General features: G+C 62.8%; 1 protein-coding gene across 2 annotated transcripts in view; it reads left to right on the plus strand.

Annotated features, from left to right (window-relative positions):
- The first annotated feature begins 11,298 nt into the window (after window positions 1–11,298).
- The window catches only part of KCNAB1 (potassium voltage-gated channel subfamily A regulatory beta subunit 1), a 56,171-nt gene continuing 39,827 nt past the window's right edge, over window positions 11,299–27,642 (plus strand). Inside the window, exon 1 of one of the 2 annotated variants that reach the window (XM_004602905.2) lies at window positions 11,299–11,553. In XM_004602905.2, the coding sequence (XP_004602962.1) occupies window positions 11,321–11,553 (233 nt within the window). In that variant the 5' untranslated portion in view covers window positions 11,299–11,320. Of the gene's footprint in view, window positions 11,554–23,383; window positions 23,683–27,642 lie in introns of those variants that run through there. The other variant, XM_055127304.1, reaches the window with a different exon arrangement.

Raw genomic sequence — 27,642 nt, forward strand, 5'->3', positions numbered from 1 at the left:
AGCTGGCACCTGGCCAGCCAACTGACCGGGCAGCAGAAGAGGCTTCAGGGAGTGATCGGCCTGGACCCGGGAGGGGGTGAGGGGCAGAGCGCCAGCCCTGTGCGGTTCCCCGCAGGTGGCCTTGGGACGCCGCCCAGCACGAGGTGGGGATGGGTGGGGGGTGCGGCGTTTGGGGACACATACTTGAAAGGTCACGGGGTCGTCAGTTCCCGATTTCTGACTGGTGAGCAGCAGCGCCTGGCCCTCCCCGGCGGGCTGCACCCTGGTGTGTGCCCCTCGTGGCCCGGGGGTCCTGGTACCAGGGGACAGGGAGGCGGGACAAGGGGTGAGGCAGGACAGGGGTCACGTGGGGAATCTGAGTGGGTCAGAAGCAGAGTTGGTGCCACAGACCCAGCCGAGGGCCGTGAGGCTCTGCCATCTCTGTCTCCCATCCCAGGAGCCCTTTTACACCCCGGGGGGCTACGGGAGAGTGGAGGGGGGCGGGCTCGGGAAGGTCCGGCCAGGGCAGCAAGGCTCAGGCTCCCAAGCCTTCAGAATGAAGGTCCCTTCCGCTCAGGAGAACCCGGGCATGTCCAGGGTGGGTCTGCTGGCCGCCTGCTGGGTACGGGGAGGGGCACGCAGTGTTCGCGCTGTGGGTCCTGGGCAGGAGGCGGCAGGCCTGGGGTGACTCGGGCGATCAGGGGGAAGGGTTGGGGGTCTGCCGCTCGGATCCATCTGCCGAGGCAGGGGTGTGACGGGCCGGGCATGGGGGCCACGGTGGGGAGAGCCTGGGACCAAGGGGCGGGTCGTGCCCCAGTGAGCAGGGCTGCAGCCAAATGGAACAGACAGGAGCCAGCGGCTGGAGGGCAGCAGAGACAGGACTGGGGGGCGGGGGTCGCCCCCAGGTGGCCATAGGTTGGATCATGAGCTGCCCCCCCCAGAAAGTCAGACACAAGGATTTCTAATTTCAGGGCCAGAGGGATCGCTCAGTCGGCCTGGAGAGTCAGCACGCACGCGCGTGTGTGTGTGTGCACGCGCGCGCAGTGAGTGGGAGTGTGAGTACAAGAGTGGTGAGTGCAAGTGTGTGAGTACGTGAGTGTGAGCGTGTGTGCGCGCGCTGAGGGGGAGTGTGTGTGTGTGTGCGCGTGCGCGCGCGGTGCAGCCCAGGTTCCTCAGCAGCCGTGGCCCCTCCACACGGCCTACAGTGGCCGTATTCCCTTCACTCTGCATTTTTATGGGTTTTTTTTGTTTTGTTTTTGTTTTTTTTGTTTTTGGGTCACTTCCGGCGATGCACAGGGGTTACTCCTGGTTCTGCACTAGGAATTAACCCTGGCGATGCTCAGGGGACCGTATGGGATGCTGGGATTTGAACCCGGGTCAGCCGCGTGCAAGGCAAACACCCTACCCGCTCCAGCCCCGCGTTTTTATGTTTTTAATGCCTATTTTGCGTGAAGACCAGGACCGGCAGAATCGCCCGCCCTGACTCAGCCCTCGCCAGTGCCCTGGTCCCAGAGATAGGCGGCTCCTTTGAGAATGAAACGATTCCATGGGATTCATACCTGGATTCAGTCACAGCCCCCAGTGCTCAAGGCTCTTCAGGGGTCACCGCGCTGGGTCAGGCGGAGCCCCCGGTTGGGTCGGCCACCCCTGAGCCTGAGCTGGAGATAGGAGCGTGTTCACAGCAGCCAAAGCAGAAGTTTTGCTCAGTCTGGGCTGGTGCCCGGCCATGCTCAGGGAGCTGCAGGAGGAGCCCAGAGTTGGGGGGTCGGCCACGGGCGCCCTGGCTCTGAGGGTCCCGCCCCACCCTCCCCTGCAGCCCGGACCCAGGCAGGCCTGGGAGGGGCACGTCTGCCGGGGGGTGGAGACTCCGGCTCCGCCCTGGGAAGAGCAGGTGTGCTCCGGGCGGAGGGGCTGGGGACACCGAGGCCAGGCGGCCCCATGCACGGCCCCCACCACGCCTCTGCGGAAGGAAACCCGCGCGTGTATCAAGCCCGAGGTCTCACCTGCCCAGGCCCCTGACCAGCCGGGCCCCGAGCGCTCAGGCTGCACGAGCGGGTTCCCTCGCGTGTTCTTGGTCACGTATCAGCCACCTCTCTCGACCCACACAGCCCTGCGGAGCCAGAGAGGGGTGGCATCCCCCTTCCCGGGCTGGGCGTCCGGGACTGGGAAGCATCTATTTAGAATAGTGGTGGGGCCGGGGCTGGGGGCTGCCCTTTCTTCCCACCCGGCGGTGCTCATGGCTCACAGCAGACTCGAGGGAGGGACCCTATGGGCTGCAGGGACTCAACTCGGGCCCACCTGGTGCAAGGCAAGCACCTTCCATGCTGTGTCGCTGCCGTGGCCTTCTGGACTGTCCCAGTGGGACGGCTCTGCGTTGTGCCTCCAGGAGCTGAGGTCATGATTCGAATTTCACCCCATAGTCCCCGTGTCCCCGAGGTCTTAGGAAACTGAGCTTTAGTTGCACAAGTGGTGACACGTTCTTGGTGGAGGAAAGGTGCTGGGCGGGGGGGGGGGCACGGTTCCCCACCCAGCGCCCGGGGCTGTGCCCGGGTCCCTCCCCAGAGGCCGCTCGCGCCAGCTCGGGCTCTTGCGGTCCTGGGCCTGGCCAGGTGGGCCTGACTCCTGGCCTGGCTCTTCCGGTTTTTGTTTTGGGCTTTAAAAACATTTTTTTCTTTTTGACTTTTTGGCTTCGGGGACCATGCCCAGCGGTGCTCAGGGTTCCCCCTGGCGCTGCACTCGGGGGTCACTCCTGGCGGTGCTCAGGGGACTCTGCGGGATGATGACGGGGATCGGACCCGGGTGGACCGTGTGCAAGCCAGGCCCCAGTGCTGCTGCTCCAGCCTCGTGACGTGGCTCTTCCGAACTTGGGAAACTCGGCCCCCGAGGGAGCCTCTGGCGTGCTCAGCATCTCTGTTCAGGCTGGATTCTCCCCTGGCCCGTGAGGCCTCTGCTGCCCCGGGCTCAGGCCACCCTGATGTGAGGGCGCCGCACGGTGGCTTATGTGAAGCAGGGAAGAGAGACGGTCACCTTCTCCCCACCCGCCTCTGCCACCTGGGACCAGGGTTACTGGGTTCTCGTCTCGCCTCGCAGAAAGGAGTGGACAAGCAGTGAAGCAGAGAGATTTTACTTGGAGGGTTTTGAAGGGAAGGAGGAGAAAAGGGGGGAGTGGAGAGTAAGAGAGACCGAGCAACGCGCTCGAGAGAGAACTCGGGCTTCTCGAGGCGGAGAGCCCCCCACACACCCCAGCCTATATAGGGAAGCGTGAAAGTCCCCATCTCAAGGGGGAGATGCGGGTGGCACGTGTGCTCGGCCACTCGGGCGCAAGCAGCACACGGGCTCGGGAGCACACGTGCGCCCTTCCCTTGCTCAAGGGGCATTTACAGGGTTTCTCCAGCCTGCCCCTGCGGGGGCTTCTTCCTAGGTCAAAGTCCGTTGCTAGGGAGGTTGGTGTGGTGGTTCTCTTCGGCCTGAGCGCTAAAGTTAATCAGATTAAGGGAGAAGTCCGAGGGTATGTGAGGAATTTCCTTCATGGGAGGGGTCCAGTCTCCTCAGGGTCTTATCCGTATCCACAGGGTGGGTCAGCCTTAGGATTTTCCTTCCAGAAGTTCTGTTGACCGAGTTTCATTGCCGAGGGCCTTCCCTGCCGACGTCGACCCCAGCCTCCCCCAGGCCCTGGGAACAGGCTGCAGGGTGGGGCCCAGACGCCCCTTGCGGCCCCCTGCCTGCCCTGCCGCAGGCACCCAGACCCAGGAGTCCCCCAGCGTCGGGCGTCTCGGGGCGCTGGCTGGGCGGGCCGGAGATGAGGGTGAGGCTCTGGCCTCTTGGGCTGCACCACACAGACCCTGCCCACAGGCTCGTCTGTCCTGAGTGGTCGGGGACAAGCTGGGCCCCCCCCTGCCTCCGCCTCCTCCCAGGAAAGGGGGGATGCATGTTCCCAACATGGTTCCAGGCACTTAGAACCCTCAGCCTGGTTCCTGCCCCTCGGGCCACCCGTGCCCTCCACCCTGCACAGCCCAGCCCCATCCACGGGCGGCCACTCAGCGAAGACCGGTTCTGCCCCTCCGGTCGGGGCGTTCCAGGTCAGAATGTCTCCCGGTCACCGAGAGTGAGAAGTCGCATTTTAATCCCTACAAGTGTTCTTTCTCGCTAGTTTCTGGGCTCCGCCCTCGGTGCTCAGGGATCGCGCCCGGTGGGCTCTGGGGACGCCCAGGGCCCTGTCCCCGCCCCTTGGCCGGCCGCTCTGGTTCTGAGTCCGGGAGATTGCATCGGATCAAGCTCTGGGGAGGCGCAGGCCCGTGTCGGGTTTCCAGCTCCTGAATCTTTCAGGGCTGCCGGCGCTATCGGGTAACTCGGCTGAAATTCCCCCGGCCCTGCGGACAGCGGGCGCACGGTCACTTCTGAAGCCCCCGACGGGACCCGGGCCCGTTTCTGTTCTCCCTGAGGCTTTAAGGGTGACGAGTTTTCCGCCTGACGCAATGTGACGTTTTCTTCTGCAAACACTTGGACAGGAAACACGAGCAGCAAGTTCGAACCCCACAGAGCGATGGTGCCTCACCGGGGATGAATATTAATGTCCCCGGCGGCCGGCATCACAGTGCCCTGGCGGGTCATGCCCGGCCGCGTCTGGCGACAGTTCTGCTGAGTCGGCAACTCAACCCCAGGTGGCCGAGAGCACCCTCGAGTGAGGTCTCCCGTGTGGCCAGGCACCCGGAGCCGGCCACCAGCGCCTGGGGGCCCCGGCGACCTTCCCGCAGGAGTCGTCTTCCCACCCCTCGAACAGCCCTGCCCGAAGGCCTCGGCTCGGCCGTGGAAGTGACCCAGCCCCCCCTCCCCAAAACACAGATTTCACAGTCCAGGCCAGTGTCCCTGGCCAGGGGAAGGAAACACCGCGGGGGGAGCTGGAGGAGGGAGGGCCGTGTGAGGGAATGAGCGGGTGTGAGTGTAGGGGTGTGTGGTGTGGGTATGGGGGTGCAGGGCGTATATATGCGTGTGATATGCGTGCATGTGTGTGAGGGAATGTGGATATGTCTGACTGGACACATACACACAGACAATGGGCTGGAGCGATAGCACAGCGGGCAGATTGTTTGCCTTGTATGCTTCCGACTCGGGTTCGATTCCTCTGTCCCTCTTGGAGAGCCCTTGGGCAAGCTACCGAGAATATCTTGCCCACACAGCAGAGCCTGGCAAGCTCCCTGTGGTGTATCTGATATGCCAAAAACACTGACAACAAGTCTCACAATGGAGACACTACTGGTGCCTGCTCGAGACAATTGAGCAATGGGTGACAGTTCTATGAATGTGAGCCTGTGTATGAGTATATTTGAGTGTGTGTATGAGGGAATGTTTGAGTGTATGTGACTGTATATTTGAATGTGTATGTGTGTATGAGTGCGTATGTGTGACTGTGTGCATATATGTGTATATGTGACTGTTGTGTATGTATGTGTGTGAATGTGTATATGTGTGACTGTTGTGTATGTGAGTGTGTATATGTGTGAATGTGTATATATGTGTGACTATGTGTATGTGTATACGCGTGACTGTTGTGTATAAGTGTGTATATGTGTGAATGTGTATATATGTGCGACTATGTGTATGTGTATATATGTGTGTACAGGGCAGGCCAGGACACTGGCCCAATGTCTGGCCCAGGAGACCCCTCTGGAGTGGGCCTGGGGGTGGAGCCCCTGTTCCGGGCCGCTGTGCAGACCCCGGCAGAATCCCCGATGCACCTGAGGACAGCAGGGTGGGGGACGCTCAGTGTGGCATGTCGGGGTCCCTCACGCTGGGGGTGCAGGTGGTCCTGACCGTGGTGCTTAGAAGGGGCAGCGGGTCACGAGTCTGCCTGTGCCAGCCGGGCCGCGCCCTCCGCACCCTGGTGCTGCTCCCACCAGCTCAGCCCCAGGACAGGTGAGTCCCCCATGTCCGTCCAGGCGTCCCTGCAGCCGGGGTGGGGGTGGGGCGTCGCAGGATGTTCGCGGCCCTTTCACGCGGGCTCGGTGTCACCTGGCCCCGAGGGGGCGTGGCGGGAGCTGAGCCTCCCTCCCACCTCCCGGCACAGACGGAGACGCAGCTCCGGGCCCAGGGCCTGGGCACCTCCTGCACCCCAGGATGCTGGCTGCCCGCACCGGGGCCGCCGGGGGCCAGATCCCCGAGGAGAACCCCAAGCTCCGGAAGCAGTCGGGGCTGTCGCTGGGCGGCAAGGACAGGCCCCCCCGGAAAGCCCCGGAGAGCGGGAAGGATGGCGGCGACCGCGGCCCGTCCAGCCAGGCCCAGCTGCGGGCACGGCAGCTGGCGCTGGTGCGGGAGGCCGAGATGAACTGGTACCTGCGGCTGCACGAGCTGTCGAGCGAGCAGAGCACAGCCCACACCACCGGCATGCCGCACAGGTGAGCGCGGGAAGGCGGTGGGTGGGCGGCGCCCGGGGGCTCTGAGGCGACTCCCCGAAGCACCGACAGGCAGAGTCTCAGGACAGAAGCTCGGACTCTCGGAAAACCAAGAGGGTTTCGCCAGGGAAGTTCCTGTGTAAACCGGGTCCTGAACAACAATCTCCCAGAGGTGCTCAGGACACCCCTGGGCCCCGGGAGAGGCTGAGGGAGTCGGGGCTGTTCCCAGAGATGGGGCAGCGCAGATGGCGGGTGATGGCTGGGGGCTCGCGCCGCGGCTCAGTGCCGAGCAAGGGGCTGACTGGGTGCACCCAGGGGCCCCTTCCCGCAGTGTCTCCGTGTGCCCTCACCTTCACCTCCCTACTGTGCCCCTGTGTCACACACAATGCCGATTCTCACCCGTGGCCCGCAGTCCCAGAAGCTTGGGATGACCAACTTGCAACCACCAGAGCGTGTCCCCTCCCACCCCTCAGGCAGGTCACAGGACAGAGACCCACCGAGGATGGACAGACACGTGCCCAGCTGTGCTCCAGGGCAGGCGCTGCCTTCCGTGTCCGTGCTCCATCCAGGGAGGGGGCCGCCTTCCGTGGCAGCATTCTAGGATAGGAGCTGCTTTCCATGGCTGTGCTCCAGGGCCAGTGTTGCCTTCCATGGCCCCGCTCAAGAAAGGGCGGTGCCTTCCGTGGCCGAGCTCCAGGGAGGGGCTGCCTTCCGTGGCTGCACTCCTGGGGGAGTGCTGCCTTCCGTGGCTGCGTTCTGGGGCAGGTGCTGCCTTCCGTGGCTGCGTTCTGGGGCAGGTGCTGCCTTCCGTGGCTTCGTTCTGGGGCAGGTGCTGCCTTCCGTGGCTGCGTTCTGGGGCAGGTGCTGCCTTCCGTGGCTGTGTTCTGGGGCAGGTGCTTCTTCCCGCACCAGCGGACACGGAGGGAGGACCCAGGAGGACAGTGCTGTGTGCGGGGAGGAGCCCCGGCTGGCACTCACATGCCCACTGTCCCGAGAGCTGCGGGAACAGAGTTCAGTGCCCCAGAGCGTGACTCCAGGGAGAGTCTCATCCCCACAGTGCAGGGGCAGGGCGGCCTCACCCTGGGCTCTGGCCGACACGCATGTCCGTGTGGAGGGTCGAGGCGGTCGAGGGGCGACGAGTGGGCTCTGCTTGGCTTTCCCACGTGCCCAGCGTCCTGCCTCTGTACGGGTGGCCCGGAAGGCGTGTTCACAGTGCCATGTTTGGGCCTCGGACCTGCAGGCCTGCACGGTGGTGGTTCCACAGCCGAGAACGAGCTTTGCGCGAGGCACAGGCAGGTGGAAGGAACGAGCTCAGGCCCCCACCGCAGCCACCTCAACTGCATGGCCACAGGACGGGGTTCAGAGCACTGGCCTGACGGGTGGCCAGGCAGGTCACTCAGCCCATCCCTGCGACGATGTGGCTGCAAATAAAGGACCTTTTGGGGGATTGTTCAGGGCATCCTCCTGGCCTGTGCGCAGGGGTCACTCCTGGAACACCGGGGACCCCTGGGGTGTGAGGCATAGAGCTGGGCCTTTCTGCTGTGCTCTCTCCGGCCTGTGAATGAAGATTGTGAGGGGGCACACCGGTCCCTCAGGACAAGGCCCCCGACTGGGTTCTGATCTCAGGGTGGCTGCAGCAGCAGGACACCGCGATATCTCTGAGGCGTGGTCCTCCTCTGGAGGCTGAGCACAGTGGGGGCAGGGGGTCCCAAGGGTGCAGACCAGCTCTCCGGCCTGCAGCCTGTCCAGGATCCCTTAGAGATCGTTAGCAGGTGCAGGTGGGGCACCCAATGGGAACCTTCAGGTGCTGTTCGAAAGGTCCTAGGGGGCTTGGGCGGGAACTGTGGGTCTCTGGGCCTCAGGAATCTGCGGGAGCTACCAGCTCCTCTGTGCACATGAGGACGAGACCGCTCTGGGCCCAGACCACCATCAGACAGAACAGAACGTCCGCCGAGGGGGCGGCTGCAGGAAGGGTCTGGGGCATCTCTGCTGTGTGAGGTTTGAGGCCCCCAGCTGCAGTGTGATGTCTTCTCCCTTCAGAGGCCACTGTGACACCGCACCCCTCTAGGGACACATGTGGGACACTGCCCCCCAGAAGCCAGTGTGACATCACTTCCTCCTGGGGGTGTTGTGACGTCACTTCCTTCTGGGGCTATGTGACTTTATTTCCTCCTGGTGGTGAGTGTGATGCCTTTTCCTCCTAGGTTGACGGGCTGGTGCCTGTAGCCCTGAGGCTCATGTTTCAGCAGGTCCCTGTCTGTGTCTGGAGCCAGTCCCAGGCAGTGGCTGGCATGTGCCCTGGGTGCTGTGTAACTGAGAACTTGATTAAAAACTATTCCTGAGCTGGGTCTAAATAGCAGAGGAAGCCTCTGAACTTGGCACACAGCACAATGTGAAACATCCTCCTGCAGGAGGATGTGACTGGGCCAAGGTTGGGGCCTTTCCCTCTGAGTAGGAGTCTGGTGTCCACTCTGGCTGGGTTTAGCCTTTTCTCTGTAACATTTTGTCTCGTCTCAGGCTCTTGAGCACCCTCTGGTGGTGGCTCCCAGTTCTTCCAGAGGCCACATGGCAGGACTGGATCCTTTAACCCATGAGTGTTTGTGTCGGATTGTTGAGTGTGCTCCTGGACGGGACGGGTGGGAGCTGGGGCTGTAGGGCCCACGAGGCCTCTTGTGCAGGGGCCGGGGGGGGGGAGCAGATGGGCAGGAAAACGACCCCCGGAGCTCATTATTCCAACCAGCCTCCAAGATTTATTGTGGCTTTTGACCTCTTTTGATATTTATTTATGGATCTCAAGCAAGGCCAGTGGAAGAGCTTACATGGTGGCTCCAGAGTTGCCCGTGGGGGTGACGGCCGGGGACTCTAAGGAGTATAGGAAGTGAGGAAAGATGGCCCATTCCAGCTCCAAGAAAGCCTGGAGATTTCAGTCACAAAACTCACGTACCTGAATTTTCAGCAGGCTAATTTCTTGGTGAGGTCTTTCCTGAGACGGGGTTCAGCCAGGGACATGGCGGAGATTTTGGATTGTGGGAGCAAGCGACTGCTGGGGGCTCTGGGCAGGCACTGGGCTAACCCACCCCCTGCGATGTTTCCAGCCATGCACGGGTCTGAGATTTACTGCTTCTTTTTCATTTCTTTTGAGATTTATGTATGAGTCTCTGGAGCAATGCGGATGAATGAGCATGTATGGTGGAACTGGAGGTCATTTGTGGTTGTGGCTCCCCTGATTTGGCATTTGAACTACTGGGGTGGTGGCACCCGATGAAGGTGACTTCAAGTGGAAATTTGTTTTGGAATTATCTTTAGGGAGTTCAGCATAGTGAACCAGAACCCAACTGTTTTAGGGTTGAAAGTTGGTTCTCTGGGTTGAATGCCCCCCAGAGAAAGTGGCAGTGCTGGGAACCACCACCAGAGGGTGCTGTTTTGTTATTCATCTGCAGCTGACATGGGAGCCAGCAGAGAGCGCTGTTCTCTGTGGTTCACCTGCAGGTGGCACAGGGAGCCAACAGAGGGCGCCATTCTGTTATTCACTAGCAACTGGTGCAGGGAGGGTGCTGTTCTGTTATTCACCTGCAGCTGCGGCAGAGAGCCAGCAGAGGGCGTGTTCTCTGTGATTCTCCTGCAGATGACATGGGAGCCAGCAGAAGGCGCTGTTCTCTGTGAGTCATCTGCAGGTGGCACAAGGAGCCAGAAGAGGGTGCTGTTCTGTTATTCACTCGCAACTGGTGCAGGGAGATTGCTGTTGTTATTCACCTGCAGCTGGCACAGGGAGCCAGCAGAAGGTGCTGTTCCCTGTGATTTGTCTGCAGGTAGTGCAGGGAGCAAGCAGAGGGCGCTGTTCTCTGTGATTCACCTGCAGGTGACACGAGGAGCCAGCAGAGGGTGCTGTTCTGTTAATCACTTGCAGCTGGTGCAGGGAAGGTGCTGTCCTGTTATTCACCTGCAGTTGGCGCGGGGAGCCAGCAGAGAGCGCTGTTCTATTTTCACCTGCGGGTGATGCGGGTAGGGTGCTGCGTGGATTCACCAACAGCCTGCGGGCCTTGGTTGATGGTTAGAGATGAGCTCTCGGGCGGAGACGGGCGGCCAGTAAGGTGCGTGTCTTGCACAGGAACAAGCCAGGCTTGAGCCCTGAGACAGAGCTGGGGGTTGGCCCTGAACACCCGCAGGTGCAGCCCCCCAGGGAAATACGAACTAAGGACGAAAAGTGTGCGCCTTTTCGAGGAGGGGCGTCGCGGCGTGCTCGGGAGGTCCCGGGCCCCAACATTGACTAGGCCAAGAGGCCGGTGGGTCAGCGCAGGCCCCGGGTGCAGGTCAGCCCGGAGATGTTCGGGCGGCCTGAGGGCCCGGCGGCCCTCCCCACTGCCCAACCCCAGAGGTAGGCAGTGCCTTCGCTGACGTGGGGCCCGGGTCTGCCAGCGCCTTCCCGAGCCCGGCCTGGCCACCCGCTTCTCCGGAGCTTTCGGCCCCGTCCTTAAGGCTGGCAGGTGCTGCCCTCTGTTCTCCTGGGTGTGCGGGTGAAGACCCCTCCCGCCTGCTCCTGCCCTTCTCCTGCGTTTCACCAGAGCCGGGGGTGCCCCGGGTCCCGGGTCCCGTGCCATGGGGTGTTTGGCTCTCTGTGGCCCCGGGGCCTGTGCTCCCCCAGGGTCAGCACCGGTGCCCAAACCTGCCGAGTCCACGTGCGCTGTGACTGCGGCCCAGCCCCTGGTGCTCTGCTTGTGTGTGGCGTGGGGCGTGTGTGTCTGAGGACACGCTGGTCACCTCCCGGGGGTCTCTGTGCTCCCACGCGCCATCCCGGGCCGGCTCTGTGCTCCCGGCCTCTGGCCCGCTTCCCACCCAAATATTTCCTTTTCCCGAAATAGCGGGCGTGGGAAAGTGCCCTCGCCGCCTTCCCAGGCTGGTGCCCGCTGGCCCGGGCACACACACGGGGGACGCGGCCGGCGCGGGCACCGAGCATGCACCTGTACAAGCCGGCCTGCGCCGAGATCCCTAGCCCCAAGCGGGGGCTGCCCAGGTTGGGCGAGGGGGCTCTCAAGGGCAGGCGCCCCGCGGCTGGCCCCCGGCCCCCGGCCCCGGCAGCCTGCGGCCCTGGCACGGCCGCTGACCACAGGTCCCTGGAGAAGTTTCTGCGTGGCCACGGCATCTCGTGGGGGGACACCACGCGGGCCCGGACGGGCATGGTCTACAGGTACGGCCGCAGGCAGGCCGGGGTGGGAGGGACGGCCAGCAGGGTCCGGTTTCCTTCCCTCTGTTGGGGGGTCGCAGCTGGTGGCGCTCGGGGCTTCCTCCTGCCCCGGTGACCCCGGGAGCCTGTGTGGTGCTGGGGTCCAGGCCTTGCTGGTGGTCTCCGTGCTGGGGGGTGCCCTGTGGGGTGTTGGGAGGGAGAGGCTGGGTGGGGGCCCTGGCGAGGCCGGGAACCTCTGACCCTGCTGCCCACGCTGTCGGGCCGCCCTCGGGTCCCCGCTGTACTCCGGGGAGTGGGCGAAGGGTGGAGCCCCTGGGGAGTTGGGGGGTCACGGTCACGGTCCACCCCCCACCTGGTTGCTTGGGCTGCTCTTCACAAGCCTGCAGGGCGGGCGGCCTCCTGCGAGCGACAGTGGCGGGTGCGAGCTGCACCCTGAGGAGGGCTCTGGGCTGGGAGTAGGGCCCCCCGATCCTGCACGCGTGGCCAGAGTCCGTCCCCGAGCCCCAGCCCGGGGCCCCTGGGAGCCCGGATGCCGGCGGAGGGGCCGGGGGAAGGCCCCGGTGTCCACTGCATGAGGCAGAGTGTCGTGGAGGGGCCCGTGCCCTCATGCTGGACGTGGCTGGGGGCTCCGGGACAGGCAGGAGCCCCGAGCACGGGGGTTTCTTTCCATCCCCTCCCCACGCGCTCGCTGCTGGGGGTTACTTGGCCTCGGCCGCCTCCCCGTCCCGCGGGCCCAGTGCTGCCCTGAGCCATGGCCACCAGGGGGCGCCGGGCCACAAGGGACTCCAGAGCCCGGCCAGCCGGGGACCTTGGTCCCTCCCTGCTCATGGCCCTTAAGGTCTCCCTGGACCCCAGCCTCGGTCACTTTCTCTCGGCACAGCAGGAAGTCACGGCCGGGAGATGGAGAGACGCAACTGTCCTCTGTGCCGGGGAAGTCGAGGCGCGTCAGGCAGGAAGTGGGGCTGGGGGCGCTCAGCAGACGGCCGCCTGGGTTCCACTTGGTTAGTCTGGTTTCGGTCACGCCCGCGAGGCTGGGGCTCCTCCTGGCTCTGCACCCAGCAGTGGCTCCGGGGCGTCTGGGGGCTGTCCGGGAGCCGGGGACCGAGGCGGCTGGCCACAGGCAAGGCGGCGCCCTCCCGCTGTCCTGTCTCTGGCCTGAAGCCGGGTCCTGGGGGGCAGCACCCATGGGACCCGGCCTCTGGCCCTGGGAGGTGGCGCCTGCTCGTGAGTGGGTCCGTGGCCTCAGTTGCACCTCTGCTGTGTCCCCTGCCCCCGTGACGGTCCCGGGTAGAGGGTGGCAGCTTGTTACCAGTGCCCTGGAGAGCGGCCCCCCGGCCAGTGAGACCGGCTCCTGGCACCGCACCCTGCCCCGCCCTGACCCCGACCGGGAGCGTGGCTCAGTGAGGGTCTGCTTGACCACCCCGGGAGTGCCCAAGGCTCGACACTGGCTCTGCGCCTGGGGACCAATCCTGGTGGGACTCAGGGATGCGGTGGGGGCCAGGACTGAACCTGGGTCAGCTGCGTGGAGGCAAGAGCCTTCCCTGTCCTGTCTCTGCAGGGGGCCTCAGCGCACTTCCTCTACAGGACTCCCCCCTGCGGACCCTCCCCATAGGACTCCCCCTGTAGGATCCTCCCCTGTAGAACTCTCCCTGAAGGACTGTCTCTGTAGGACTCTCCCCTGCAGGACTCTCCCTGCAGGACTCTCCCTGTAGGACTCTCCCCTGCAGGACTCTCCCTTGCAGGATTCTCCCCTGCAGGACTGTCCCTGTAGGACTCTCCCCTGCAGGACTCTCCCTGTAGGACTCCCCCTGTAGGACTCCCCCTGTAGGACCCTCCCCATAGGACTCCCCCTGTAGGATCCTCCCCTGTAGGACTCTCCCTGCAGGACTCTCCCTGCAGGACTCTCCCCTGCAGGACTCTCCCTTGCAGGATTCTCCCCTGCAGGACTGTCCCTGTAGGACTCTCCCCTGTAGGACTCTCCCTGCAGGACTCTCCCCTGTAGGACTCTCCCCTGCAGGACTCTCCCCTGCAGGACTGTCCCTGTAGGACTCTCCCCTGCAGGACTGTCTCCTGCAGGACTCTCCCCTGTAGGACTCTTCCCTGTAGGACTCTCCCCTGCAGGACTCCCCCCGTAGGACTCTCCTCTACATGACTCCCCCCGTAGGACCCTCCTCTACAGGACTCTCCCTATAGGACTCCCCCTGTAGAACTCTCCCCTGCAGGGCTCTCCCTGTAGGACTCCCACCCCCCTTCAGGACTTCCCCCGTGGACTCCCCCTTGCGGACTCCCCCAGCCTCTCCTCTGCATGGTGGTGCTGGCATGCTGGATACTCCTCCCCTTCTGCTCAGGGTGCTTTGAGCTGAGCTGGAACAGCCCCCGTGCAGCTGTCCCTCGCCCACCCGCGGTCTTGCATTCCTGGTTCCTGCATTGGACCCTTGGTCCCAGTGCCTAGGGGCCTGCTGGAAGAGCAGGAGGAAAGTTTCTCTCCAAATTCAGATTTTTTTCCTCTTGGCAAAAGTAAATGAAAGTTTCCAGAGTAGCGGCTTTGGTTGCAAAGCCGATGGAGGGTGATGGTAAGATTATTGGACTCGCAGGATTGTGGCGAGAAGGAGCGTCCCAGGTCCTGCCTCCCAGGGAAGGACCGCAGGGGTCGGGGGAGTGAGCGCTAGGGCTGCACGCGCACACATGTCACACTCTTGCTCACATATGCCCTCTCTCACACACACACATACACACACTCATACACTCATGCTCATGCACACCTTGCACAACACTCACACACTCATAACACTCATATATACCCACACACAGTACTCACACACTCACATTCCCATAACACTCAGATATGCACAACACTCACACTCACACACGCTCATAGCACCCCCACATACAACACTCACACATACACACTCATAACACCCCCACATACAACACTCACACTCATACACGCTCATAACACTCATACACACACTCATACACACAACACTCTCACACACTTTCATTACACTCATGCTCATACGCACCCACACACAACACTCTTACACAGCCACACTCTTATGTCCTTGTCCTATGGTGGGAGATGCCCTTGTAGGTAGGGAGGGAGGGAGCGTTCCCTCAGACACTGCAGGGGCAGGGTCCACTTCAGGAGAGGGGCTCAGAGGGGTCCTTCCAACATTCCGAGCCCCAGCAAGGACAGCAACGGGTCCCGCGTTCCGGAAGCGGTGGGCTGTGCGTCAGAATGGAGGGGGATCGGCTTTTGGGAGCAGGAGTTTAGGGAGGAAACTCGGGGAAGTCGGGACAAACGGGGCCAGGGCAGCGTTCCAGAGAGTTCCTCTGACGGCCACGCACACACTCTCACACTCACACCAACACTCATCCCAGTCTCACACTCATGAACTCCCTTACACTGATAACACTCACACTCTGACACTCCAGCACAGACGCTCACTCACACACGCTCTTATGGTCTTTACACTCAGACACTGACACGCTCATTCACTCCCACGCTCATCCAGTCGCTTACACTCCTACTCTTACTCTGACACGCTCATTCATTCACACGCTCATCCACTTACACTCCTACTCTCTGACACGCTCATCTGCTCTCACACGCTCATCCAGTTGCTTACACTCCTACTCTCACTCTGACACGCTCATTCACTCTCACATGCTCATCCAGTCACTTACACTCCTACTCTCGCTCCGACACACTCATATTCACTCTCACACGCTCATCCAGTCGCTTACACTCCTACTCTCACACTGACACGGTCATTCACTCTCACATGCTCATCCAGTCACTTACACTCCTACTCTCACTCTGACACACTCATATTCACTCTCACACGCTCATCCAGTCGCTTACACTCCTACTCTCACAATGACACGGTCATTCACTCTCACATGCTCATCCAGTCACTTACACTCCTACTCTCACTCTGACACACTCATATTCACTCTCACACGCTCATCCAGTCGCTTACACTCCTACTCTCACACTGACACGCTCATCTGCTCTCACGCACGCTCCTCCAGTCACTTACACTCGTACTCTCACTCTGACACGCTCATCTGGTCTCACATGCTCATCCAGTTTTTACACTCCTCTCACAATGACACGCTCATATTCACTCTCACATGCTCATCCAGTCGCTTACACTCCTACTCTCGCTCTGACACACTCATTCACTCTCACAAGCTCATCCAGTCGCTTACACTCCTACTCTCGCTCGGACACACTCATATTCACTCTCACATGCTCATCCAGACCGCTCCCGGAGCCGGTCCCGGCTGGATGGGGGACGCCTGCCCTGAGGTACAGCCCTAGGCGCTATGCCCTGGGGCCTTCCACGCAGACAAGCCGCTGGCTGCTCTGCTTCTGGGCCGGCCGGGAAGGGACGTTGCTGAGCCCATTCTCGGCGTCCGTGTAGATCATGTGGCTGCAGACAGTTTGGGGGTGCGCCTGCCCCTGCCCGCTGCAAGCCCCCCGGGGACCCTGTCTCTGTCGTCGTGTCACCCGCGGAAGGGCACGGGCCTGAGCCACCCGAGCCTGTGGGCGAGGGGCAGCTGCCGTGGCTGGCATGGCCAGGCCCCCTCTGATGCCCTCCTGCCCGAGGGAGGGAGGAGTGGGAGCCACCGGAGCCCGGGGCTGGCCTGGCACCGCTGCTTCCAAACCTCTGGAAGCTTCTGGGCCCCCGGCCACCGCAACACGGAGTGGACAGCGAGGGACGTGGCCCCTCCTGCTCCAGCCATTGCTCAGGGGGTCTCCGGGGTGGCCCAGCTCGGAGCCTGGGGAGCGGCTGTGGGTGGACTCGGGCTCTGGACGGTGACCCTGGCGAGTCCTGGGGCGGCAAGGAGGCGAAGCTGCTTTCCCGGGGTCCCCGCGTGCAGTCCGACGTCTGGCGCCCTGGGCGCTGTCGCCCCTCGTCCCAGGGTGCCCCGCACCCCTCTGGGCTCCCGTCAGCCCCTGGGGCCCCTTTGCATCCTGCTGCCTGTCTCCAGCAGGGAGCTTGTTTCTGGGAAGCCAGCCTCGCTCTTGATCGTCATGCAGCTTTGGCTATCCTTTGGCAAACCCAAACTTGCAGCTCTGTCCTATATTTCTTCCATATGTTTCGGGTTGCATGTCTTAAATTATATTTAAGATCCATTAGATTTGGGGGATCTGAGTAAAAGTTTTCTTTTAAATTTTTTTTTTCTTTTTGGGTCACACTCGGCGATGCACAGGGGTTACTCCTGGCTCATGCACTCAGGAATTACTTCTGGCGGTGCTCGAGGGACCATATGGGATGCTGGGAATCGAACCCGGGTCGGCTGCGTGCAAGGCAAACGCCCTACCCGCTGTGCTATTGCTCCAGCTTCAGTTTTCTTTTTTAATTTTTTTAAAATTTTGTCTGTGGATGCCCCGTTGTACCAATCTGAAACACAGCATGTTTTTCCCAGTGGAATTGTTTTAGTATCATTGAAATTCAATTGACGTAATGTGAGGTTTTATTTCTGAACTTTCTGTTCCCTTCCATTAATCTCTATGCCGAGGCTTTGCTGGGCCCACATTCCTCATTACTGAAGTCGGGTAGTAAATCCTGAAATTAAAGCATATCATTCCTCCAGTTCTGTTGTTCTTCAAAACTGTGTTTTAGTTTTTGGGTCTGGGTCACATCTGGCTACGCTCAGGGGTGACTCCTGGCTCTGCACTCAGGAATTCCTCCTGGCAGTGCTCAGGGGACCATATGGGATGCCGGGGACCTAACCCAGGTCAGCCGCATGCAACGCAGCTGCCACACCTGCTGGACTATTGCTCTGGCCCCTCAAAACTGTTTTTGTATTTCCACAATCTTAGAAGAGTTTGGCAATTATCACAAAGCTCAGCTGAGAATCTTTGTTCTGCTTTTGGGCCACACCTGGTGGTGCTCGGGGCTGACTCCCAACTCTGTGCTCAGGGATCACTCCTGCTGGCCTCAGGGGACCATCTGGGGTACAGGGGATTGAACCCAGGTCCGCTGCTGTGAGGTTGTGGTGGGGCGGTGCTGGGGTTAGGTCAGTGGTGGGCCAGACGCAGTGGTGGGCACTGAACCCAGCTGCAAAGTGCCATAACCCCCGGACTGTCTACATCTCTGGTTCCTCCCAAAATGAAAACAAAATTGTCATTTTGTTTGTTTCTGGGCCACGGCCGGCAGTGGCTCACAGTTTGCTCCTGGCACTGACTCAGGGTCACTCCTGGCAGACTAGGGGGGCACCTGGGGTGCCGGGAGTCGACTGCAGCCAAGGGAAGCAAGCACCTTACCCACTGCACTGTCCCTGCACCCCCCTTAATTTTAAGATGTTTTCTTTCATTTCAATTCAATTAAAATGTTTTTAAGTCTCCTTCCCCCATTATTTCTTTTCGAGTGAGTTATTATGTCAGAGAATATCGTTGAATTTCAAACTATTTGGGGATTTCTTCATAGGTTTGATTTCTGATTTAATTCCACTGTTCTGGAAAACCATTTTCATATGATTTGGGGCTGGAGCGATAGCACAGCGCGTAGGGCATTTGCCTTGCACACTGCTGACCTGGGTTGCCAGGTATGACCCAAAAAAGCAAAAAGCAAAAAAAAAAAAAAAATCCCAAAAAAACCATTTTCGTGTGATTTCAATTATTTTAAATATGGCTTATGTGACATACAAAAGTGGTCTTTTATTTTTAGATCAGAGAATTAAGTTATAAATCCTTAGCTGAATCAAATTTGCGATATTGAGTGAGATCATGCTAAAATGGCATTAGGTATTAAAGTTTTTACTATTATAAAGAAAAAAAAGAAGCAGAACTAGCAAAGTTAACTTTTTGTTTTGCTTTTTGGGTCACACCTGGCGTTGCACAGGGGTTACTCCCGGCTCTGCACTCAGGAATTACTCCTGGCGGTGCTCAGGGGACCATATGGGATGCTGGGAATCGAACCTGGGTCGGCTGTGTGCAAGGCAAACGCCCTCCCCGCTGTGCTATCGCTCCAGCCCCTAGCAAAGTTAACTTTATAGAGTTCATTTTATTAAGATAGATGTTTATTCTAGTAACACCAAAATAAGCATATCAATGGATAGCTGTATATACACTGGAAATCAGTTTGGTTCTTATACTATGTAACACTATAGACTTTTGTATGTCAGCTTTCAAATTTTAAACATTCTAATTTAAAATGGTCTGGAGCGATAGCACAGCAGGCAAGGCATTTGCTTTGCACGTGGCCTACCCGGATTCGATTCCTCTGCCCCTCTCGGAGAGCCCGGCAAGCTCCCGAGAATATCTCGCCCGCACGGCAGAGCCTGGCAAGCTCCCTGTGGTGTATTCGATATGCCAGAAACAATAACAACAAGTCTCACAATGGAGATGTTACAGGTGCCCGCTCGAGCAAATCGATGAACAACGGGACAACAGTGACAGTGATACGGCTGATGTGGGTCTGGGAGACATTAGGGGTGACAGGAGAGGGAGGGGCGCTCGGGTCCCTCAGAAGGTGCCGAGTCTGGCTGGACTCACCTGTGGCTCTGGCTGGTTTGGAGTCGTGCCGGCTGTTCCGTTGTGATGGAGGGCAGCTCCCAGAGCCCGCTCGCCACTCCCCTTCCCCCAGCCCGCTCGGTGTGGGGCGGCCACTCCTTCCCCAGGCCGCGCCCTGCAGTCCGCGGGTCTCGGTGTGGGCAGTGTGTCCTGCTGTTTAGACGTCCCTGTCTTCAGCACAGACTCGGCGACGTGCTGCTTTATTTCTATGAGCGTGGCCTCTTCTGGGCGGGAGCGATAGCACAGCGGGGAGGCACTTGCTTTGCTCCCAGCCGACCCGGGTTCGATCCCCGGCGTCCCATAAGGTCCCCGAGTCCCACCAGGGGGGGATTCCTGAGTACAGTCAGGAGTAACTTCTGAGCACCGTTGAGTGTGGCCCAAAAACCTGAAGGAAAAAGAGAAAGAAAAAGGCCTGGAAGCCCTAGGGGGTCGCCCCGAGGCTGCCGAGCACCGCTGCGGAGCACCCGTCCAAGGGCGGCCAGTGCGGCGTCACCCCCCCAAGGCGAGGCGCCCGGGCAGTCACCTTCACTCGCCACGCCGAGCCCCCGGGCGTCTCCACAGGTTCGTAGGGCCGGCTCTGTTCCAGCGCCAACCCGGTGACCCTGCCCTGCATTGGGGCACCTGGAACATTCCTGGGCAAAGCCACTTGGCACGTCTGCCCCACTGCCCCACGTGGCCTTGCCCTCGACATCTGCCCTTCGCTCCTCGTTCTTCGTTGGTCGCTTCTGTTAAGCGCTTTCCCTTGTCCACTAGGAAAATCTCTCTGATGGCTGGGGGCGCTTACGTACCGGGATGACCACCCCCGGGGGTGCTCGGGGTCACTCCTGGCTCTGTGCTCAGGGCTGACTCCCGGCTCTGTGCTCAGAGTTGACTCCCACTCTGTGCTCAGGGATGACTCCTGGCTCTGTGCTCAGAGCTTACTACTGGCTCTGTGCTCAGGGCTGACTCCTGGCTCTGTGCTCAGGGTTACTCCTGACTCTGTACTTGGGGCTCATTCCTGGGGGTCTCGGGACTCTTTGGGGGGGCCATGGACCCGTGCCCCAGGAGACCAGCGCTGGCACGCCCTGCCCTGCGTGCATGAAGGCTTTCTGGGCTCGTTTCCTCAGGCCGCCTGGCTGGGGCCTGCGATGGAAGGTCCGTCTGCAGCCTGGGCCTGCCCTCAGCTCTGCCGGGTGCAGGTGGACGCTTGTGTCCTCCTGCCCGTTCCCACGCTGCCCTCCCCGGGGGGCGATGGGGCGTGTTGGCATGTCTGCTGCACGTGTGTTTCAGGGGTTTGGGAGGCGGGTCGGAGGGTGCAGCTGCCGTGGGGGCGGTGCAGGGGCGTGGGGGGACATCTGCATGGCCCCTGCCCGGGGGCTCCCTGGACGCTCCCCGGGGACAGAAGGGCAGACGCCCGGGCAGCCGAGCGTCTCTGGGCTCTGGCCCGCAGCTGAGGCTCCGGCTCCTCTTCCCGGCGGCTTCCCACTACCGGGATCTCGGAGACGCTCTGCGGGCCGCGTGTCTGGCCCTGCTGACAGACGGCCTGTCACACCCTGCCCTGCCTCTCGACCACGAGGAACAGGCGTGCGGGAGGCGCCTCTGCCCTGGCCTGTGTTCCTTTGTTCCGAGCATCTGGCCCAGATCCGGGCAGCCCGGTGGTGATATGAGCCCAGCCGGACCCAGCGCGGGCGTCCTGGGGAACCGGCCTGAGGGGCGGGGTGCTGCGGGTGGGGGGGAGAGGCTTTGCACCCGCCACGCCAGCACCCACTGGCCCCAAGCCCTGCACTGCGGGGTTGGCTCCAGAACCACCAAGAGCCCAAGCTGAAACTCAACCCCGAGGCGGTGGAGAACCCTCCCGCCGCTCCCCAGCCCTGTGGGCCCCATGGCAGGAGCCTGCTGGTGCAGGGGACAGGAGCAGTGACACAAGGATGCGTGGAGATGCAGGCGGGGCTGGGCTCTGCGCTCCCCAGGGCTGCGGTAGTCAGCGCTTCCCCGATACCTCCAACACCCCCCAGCTTGCTGCACCCCTTCCTCCCCGGAAGGCCTGGTACTCCTGCCCCCAGGCCGGGACGGAGCAGGCCGTGCTCCCAGCACTGGGCAGCGCCAGGCACTCGGGTCCTGCCCATTCAGGGGGGACTGCAGGGACCACCCCAGTGGCTGCGAGGTGCCCGCTCCCCTCTGCGTCCCTGGACCCTCTGTGGGCTCAGGCAGTGGACTGTGGGGTCCGAGACAGCCTCTGCTGTGGCCTCTGTCCCTGTCACCGTGGGCCCTGGGGGCTCCGTCCACTGCCCAGGTAAAACTCCGGGGCCTGCGGCCACTGTCCCTGGGCTCGGGTCTCTGGGGCTCGTGGGGGCTTTGGGGAAGGGGGCTGGTGTCGCTGGAGCAGCCGGACATTCCCTCGGGCGGAGGACACAGGCCACGGCGTCTGGTCACCCTCCAGCATTGCCAGGCTCTCCCTAGGGGTGAGAAGTCAGAGACCAGTGGACTGTTTCTGCTGGGTCAGCCTGGCTGGCTCAGCCGTGTCCCCTCCCGGCGCGTCCTTGCGGGCTCTGTGACCTCGTCTCGGCTGGCCGCCATCTGTCAGAGCAGCCCCTCCGCCTAGACCTGGCCCCCCGTCTTGCTCAGGCCCCGAGCTGTGCGGGGGCCCTGCCGGGACTCCTACGTCTGGGCGTGGCTGCGCTGCACCAGCACGTGCTCGTGTGGTCTGCCCCGCGCCCGTCGGCGCCCGTGTCACCCGCTCATCTCCCTCCGGGTCAGCACCTGCGTCACCTGCAGCTGCATCGTTGCATCTCCTCCTGCTGCCCCCCCGCCCCCGCCAAGTCTCCTGGGCACCCCTGCACCTGCGTCTCCACCCCCACCTGCACGTGTGCTCAGGAGCCTCCCGGCCCCGGGAAGCAGCCGGACTCTCCAGATCCACTTTCTGTGCTCGATGCCCGGAGCCCCGGCACGAGTGTCCGGACTCAGCTGCTCTGGCGACCGGCGAGGCTCCCGGGGGAGCTGAAGGCGCGGCCCGAGGCAGAGGGTCTTCCCCGGAGCCCCGGGGCCGGGTCTCGGCTCTCCCGGCCGCTCTCCGAGGCTGCCCCTCGCTGGCTGCGGATGAGTGACAGCGTCTCTTCCTTTCTTTGAAGGAATCAAGTTTACCCAAGAATTTGGCATCCTCCCCCTCGCCCTCCTCCCCGCTCCGCCTCCTTCCTCACCTCCCCGCGGTTATTTATAGCGCCCACGGAGCGCTGAGCGCAGGCACCCCGCAAGGACCGCACAGCTGAACCCCTGCCAGCCCCGCCCGGCCTCGGTCCCTGTGGCCCCAGCTGGCCCCTAGCCACTGCGGCCACTTCCTCACGCTCGTCCCCCGCCCGGAGCCTCCCCTCCCGGACCTCCACTTCCTCTCCACGTTGCCGACCTTCCCGATGCACACTGACCCTCTGGCGAGCAGCTTCCCAGGAGAAAACCAGCTCTGGCGATTTGCTTCCTGCCAGCCCACCGTTCTCACAGCCATGGGGCCGGCCCGACTCCCACGAGCGGCGCTGTGCTGGAAGGAGGCGGTCCCCCGCCTACCCGCGTGCACCCCAGGAGCGTCCTGATGTGCCCACGGGGTGGACGCTCAGGTGCACGGGAGGGCCGCAGTCCCGCAGGGGCCCACTCACCCCCACGGCATGGCTCACCCCACTCCGGGTCAGCCCCTCGACGCTGCCTGGAACTGTGGTGGTTGCGGGGGCTGGGGGCCTGCAGCTGCTCCTACAGCTCTGGGGAGCCAGAACACGCTCTCGGCCCTCACGCCCGTCACTGGGCAGATGTCCGGGCCCCTGCCTAACGGTCACCACTAACCTCTGGCAAATGCTCCGTGGACAGGGTTTCAGAACTAGCGGGCCCTGGGGGCTCTCCAGCACCGCCCCCCCTTGCCCCTGGTAAGAGGCTGCAGACCTCGGGCTCTTGGCCCCGAGGCCGCACTCCGTGGCTCCCAGGAGCTGCCCTTCCCCAGGTGAGGGCCACCTTGCGCCCCGCCTCTGTGGCCCGGGGCAGCCACAAGTCGTGTTGCTTTGGGCTTTGCAGTGGGAGAGCCCCGGGTAGAAACGGGACTTGGCAGAAGCGCGCGCTCTTGCGCTTTCCCGGTGGCCCTCCCCCTTGGGGCTCCCGGCCAGAGTTACTGCTTTGGGGGCCACACCTGGCGGGCTCGGGGGCCCCTCCGTGGAGGGGGTGGAGCGCCGGCTCTGCGGCGCCCCTGGCCCAGCGCGGGCGGGCGGGCGGGGCGGGGCGGGGCGCGCAGCCCGTTCCTGTCCCTGTCCGCGCGCCCGTCCCCGTCCCCGCGCCGTCCGCGCGCCCGTCCCCGCGCCGTCCCCGCGCCGTCCCCGTCCCCGCGCGTCCGCGCGCCCGCGGCTCAGAGCGGCTGCAGGCGCTCGGCAGGGGCCCGGGACGATGCAAGTCTCCATCGCCTGCACCGAGCACAACCTCAAGAGCCGCAATGGCGAGGAGCGGCTGCTGAGCAAGCAGGGCGCGGCCCCCGTGAGCGCCGCCCGCGCCAAGTTCCGGGCCGTGGCCATCATCGCGCGCAGCCTGGGCACCTTCACCCCGCAGCACCACATTTCTCTCAAGGAGTCCACGGCCAAGCAGACTGGCATGAAATATCGGTGCGCGCGCGGGCGGCGGGGCGCGCGCGGGCTGTGCGGTGGGCGCGGGCGGGATGGGCAGCGCGCGGGATGGGCGCTGTGCGGTGGGCGCGGGCGGGATGCGGGCGGGATGGGCGCTGTGCGGCTGGGCGCTGGGCGCTGGGCAGTGTCGGGCGGGCAGCGTGCGGGCTGAGCTCTGGCGGGTGCTGTGCGGGCAGCGGGCAGTGTGCGCGGGGCACGTGGCGCAGGTGTGTTCTGCTGGGCAGTGTGTGGTGGCGCAGGAGTGTCCGGCTGGGCAGTGTGTGGTGGTGCAGGAGTGTCCGGCTGGGCGCGGTGGGAGGCCGGGGGCGGGGTCGGGCTGGGCAGTGAGGGGAGGGAGCCCCTCGAGCTGGGAGCGGCTGCAGAGAACTGGCCAGCGGGGCTCTGCACCGCGCACCGCTCGCCCGGTTTCTGGCCCCGGCTCAGCTCCTGCGGCTCCCGCAGCGGCCCCTGCAGTTCCCTGCCCCACAGCTGGGAAGTTTGTGGGGCAGCGGGAGAGGGGGGGGGCTGTCCCGTTCCGCACACCTCCCGCCCCCATTCCTCCTGGGCCCTCCTGACCTCATGAACTGCCGTGCAGGCAAAGTGGATGGAGCCCTCTAGGGCTGGACTCGGGGAGAGGTGGACGGTGCCCTCCAGGGGCTGGGCAGTTACTTTCGATGACCCCCTGCCCTTTGCCGGGAGCCAGGGTGAGGCTGGAGGGAAGGGGCTCGCCCCGAGTTTCTTAGGAGTCAGCGGCCCTGAGAGTCCTTGAGAAGTTGCTCTGCAGCCAGACCAGGGCTGGTGGCTGGTGGCCTGGACGTGTTTCCCAGCCATTGCGAGGGGCGGGGAGTGAGTGGGGAGCGACCCCCTAGGGCCCCAGGAGGGTCTTTGCCCCAGTGGTCAGAGAGATTTGGGCCCCTGTTCTCTGCTCCCCGAGACCCCGGCTAGGGCCCAGTGATGGCCCCTACATCTCCTGCTGCAACGGCGCCAGCCCCCGACGGAGCCAGGGCACTGCAGGGCCTGGGCTGGGCAGCTCAGCTGGTGAGTCTGTGGGGCTGGAGTCGGCCAGCAGACAGACAGACAGACAGACAGGCAGGCAGGAGGGAAGCCAGGACAGGAGGAGGCTCGCTGTCACACATGGACACTTGTGTTGGTGGCAGCATCCTTCCCTTCGACTTGGACGTCACCGAGATTTGTGCCCAGGCCCCGCCCTACTCCTGCAGTGGCCGCAGAACACGGCCAGTGACGGTCCTTGAGCCAAGAGCTCAGTCGGGGGTGAGGCGCCACCCCAGGTCTGTGGTTCCAGTTCCCGCGGGCTCCGGGGTTTGGTTCCTGGCCCGGGTTGCGTATCTGGAGCCGATGGACAGGCGCTGTTTGGTCTGTGCAGGGCCTGACCCCTGGGCTCAGCCCCGGTGCCTGTTAGCTGTGCCTTCTGCTGCGGGCTCACGCGTGGCACCTCACAGAAGTGAAGGCAGCTGGTCCCGGAGGGGTCGCTCGGGACGGCCAGGCTTCTTTCAGGGCCGAGCAGGGTCGCTCCCAACGCTGCCACTTTAGTTCGAGGTCAGAGAGAATATTGGGACACGTTCTCCGGTCAGGCCCGGGTCAGCGCGGCCAGCAGCAGGCTGTTGGGCACGTCTCCTCTGTGGCCGACAGGCACGTGGCAGGAGCGTCCTGCCAGAAACCCTCCAAGCTCTGGTGCCCGTGCGGGCTGATCTCGAGGCACCTGACCCTGCCTCACGCACCCGTGTGGGAATGATCAGCCCCAGGAACCTTCCTGAAGTGGGTTCTTCCGCCCTCTCCTCGGTCTGGCCTCTCTCTGGAGCCACGTCCGCGCGAGGGGCAGCTGGCGGGGTCTGGTGGATCTGAGCGGCTCCCTGGTGTCCGGATGCGGAGGTCTCTAAGGAGCTGGACTTGTCCCTTGTCCCTCCGGCTGGGCTGTGGTCTCCTGTCACTCAGAACCTGCAGCCGCCCTGGGCTGCTCGTCCAGCTCTGTCCTCCCCTGCCCTGCTCGCTCTTTCCTTGGTGCTGACTCAGCTCTGCCCAGGCTGCCCCGTGCCGCCTGCATCATCGGGCCAGTGGCCCTGCACCCTGACACCGGTTCTAGCGTGCCACTCTCCACGCCGTCTCACCAGCATTAACGCATCAGTTCCCAAGGCAACTGGCTGGACCTCGGTGCTGGAGATGACTGACAGGTGGATTGGCGTCTGCCTTCCGGAGTGATCGATCGCACAAGTGGTGTCTGTGCTCTGGGGCGATTGAGCACGTGGATTGGCGTGTCTGTTCTGGGGCGATCGATCACATGGATTGGCAGTCTGTTCTGGAGTGACTGTCACACGGCTTGGCGTCTGAGTTCCGGAGTGACCCGTGGCACAGTGCCACTCTCAGCAGGCGCGTGGGCCTGTGCCCAGGGGTGGGGAGGGGCGGGCCGGAGAACGGCCTGTGGGGCTCTGGAGAGCCTGGAACGGGACGGGTGTCTCTGGGCAGGCCCCGGGGAGTCCCAAGGTGGGGCTGGGCGGGTGACTTGCGCTGAGGCTCCCGCCGGCCCTGCAGCCCCTCCTGGGAGCTCCGTTTCTGCCCACGGCGCCTCCTACGAGGTACTGAATGAAAGATCAGCCCGGGAGCGGCTTATGTAAAGGCCGCCCGTGCGGGGCGTGGGAGGGCACCTGTGGCCGAGGAGGGGGCCGCGCGCTGGCGCCTTCTAAATAGAAGCCTGGTTTCCGTCCAGGAGGAGCTGCGCTATTTAAGGGCCGGTTTTCTGGGCAGAGAACAGCACTGCCGTTCTCACTGCCCCCGGGCTGCGGACCTGCCTCTCTGCCTCGGAGCGGGGGAACCTCCCGGAGAACCAGTGGCTGATTCAGCCCCGGAGAGTCGACTCCACCTCTGCACACCCCAGCCCGAATCCCGGCAGCGTGGGGCGCCGGGAAGTGGTGGGAGAAACGACAGGGGCAGAGTGCCAGCTCCCTGGCTCTGAGCGTGCGGGCACACCACGTGTGTACACGTACGGTCTGTGTGTTCCTCTGTGTTTGGGCATGACTAGGGTGTGAGCTTGGAATGACCTGTGTGTGCGTGTCTGTGCATGCGTGCGATCTGATCTGTCTGTGATATATGTCATATTTGTGTGCCTGACGGTACTTACACAGTCCGTGCGGCGTGAAGTGTGTGTACATGATCTGTATCGCAGGACTGAGCGTGTGTGATCTGTGTGCACGTGAGACCTGTGCGTATGTCTGAGTGTGGTGGCCTCTGTGCACACATGCATGTAGGCGCATGCAGCTCCTTGTCTGCCGCCGTAGGTGAAACTCGGACCCAAGTGCGTGTGACTCGAGCAATGCATCATTTGGAAACATTTTGAGCTTTTTTTAATCACAGTATTTCAAGGTGTCAGTGGAGAATGTCCTGTTGTTGTTGTTGGAGACGCACACCCGGCAGTGCTCAGGGCCCAGGGGTCCCTCCAGGCAGGCCGGAGTCAGCCACGTGCAAGGCAGTTGTCTCCCTCCAGCCCCTGGAGAATGTTCGGACAGGGGACTAACAGTCCAGTTATATTCAGAAGAATCACGTTGTCAGTTTGACTTCCCAGATGGTTTGTTCATCTTACCGTCTGTTGGTGCCCATTAGGGCAGTGCAGTGCTCGAGGGGCGGTGGGCAGCTGCCCCGAGACCTGAGCAGACGAGCGCTTCGTGCATTCCCGCATGCTCCTTGGGACGCCCTTCCCGAGAGACCCCACTCAGGCGCTGGGCCCCGTCATCTCAAAGTCACTGGGCATTTCACCGTCACCTGTGACACAGCGGGGCCAGGACAGACTCCTGCCCAGTGTTTTAGGGCTGGGAGTCGGGCCCGAGACCGACGTGCCGACGTCCTGCCTGCCCTCGCGGTGAGGGTCCCTGCCGCCTTCCCGCTAGGCTCCAGGACGGGGTCAGCCCTCGTCTGTGGGGCAGCGCTGTCCTGCTGGTCAGTGGCCGGGTC

The sequence above is a fragment of the Sorex araneus genome, chromosome 2 (assembly GCF_027595985.1).
Source record: "Sorex araneus isolate mSorAra2 chromosome 2, mSorAra2.pri, whole genome shotgun sequence".
Taxonomy (NCBI): Eukaryota; Metazoa; Chordata; class Mammalia; order Eulipotyphla; family Soricidae; genus Sorex; species Sorex araneus.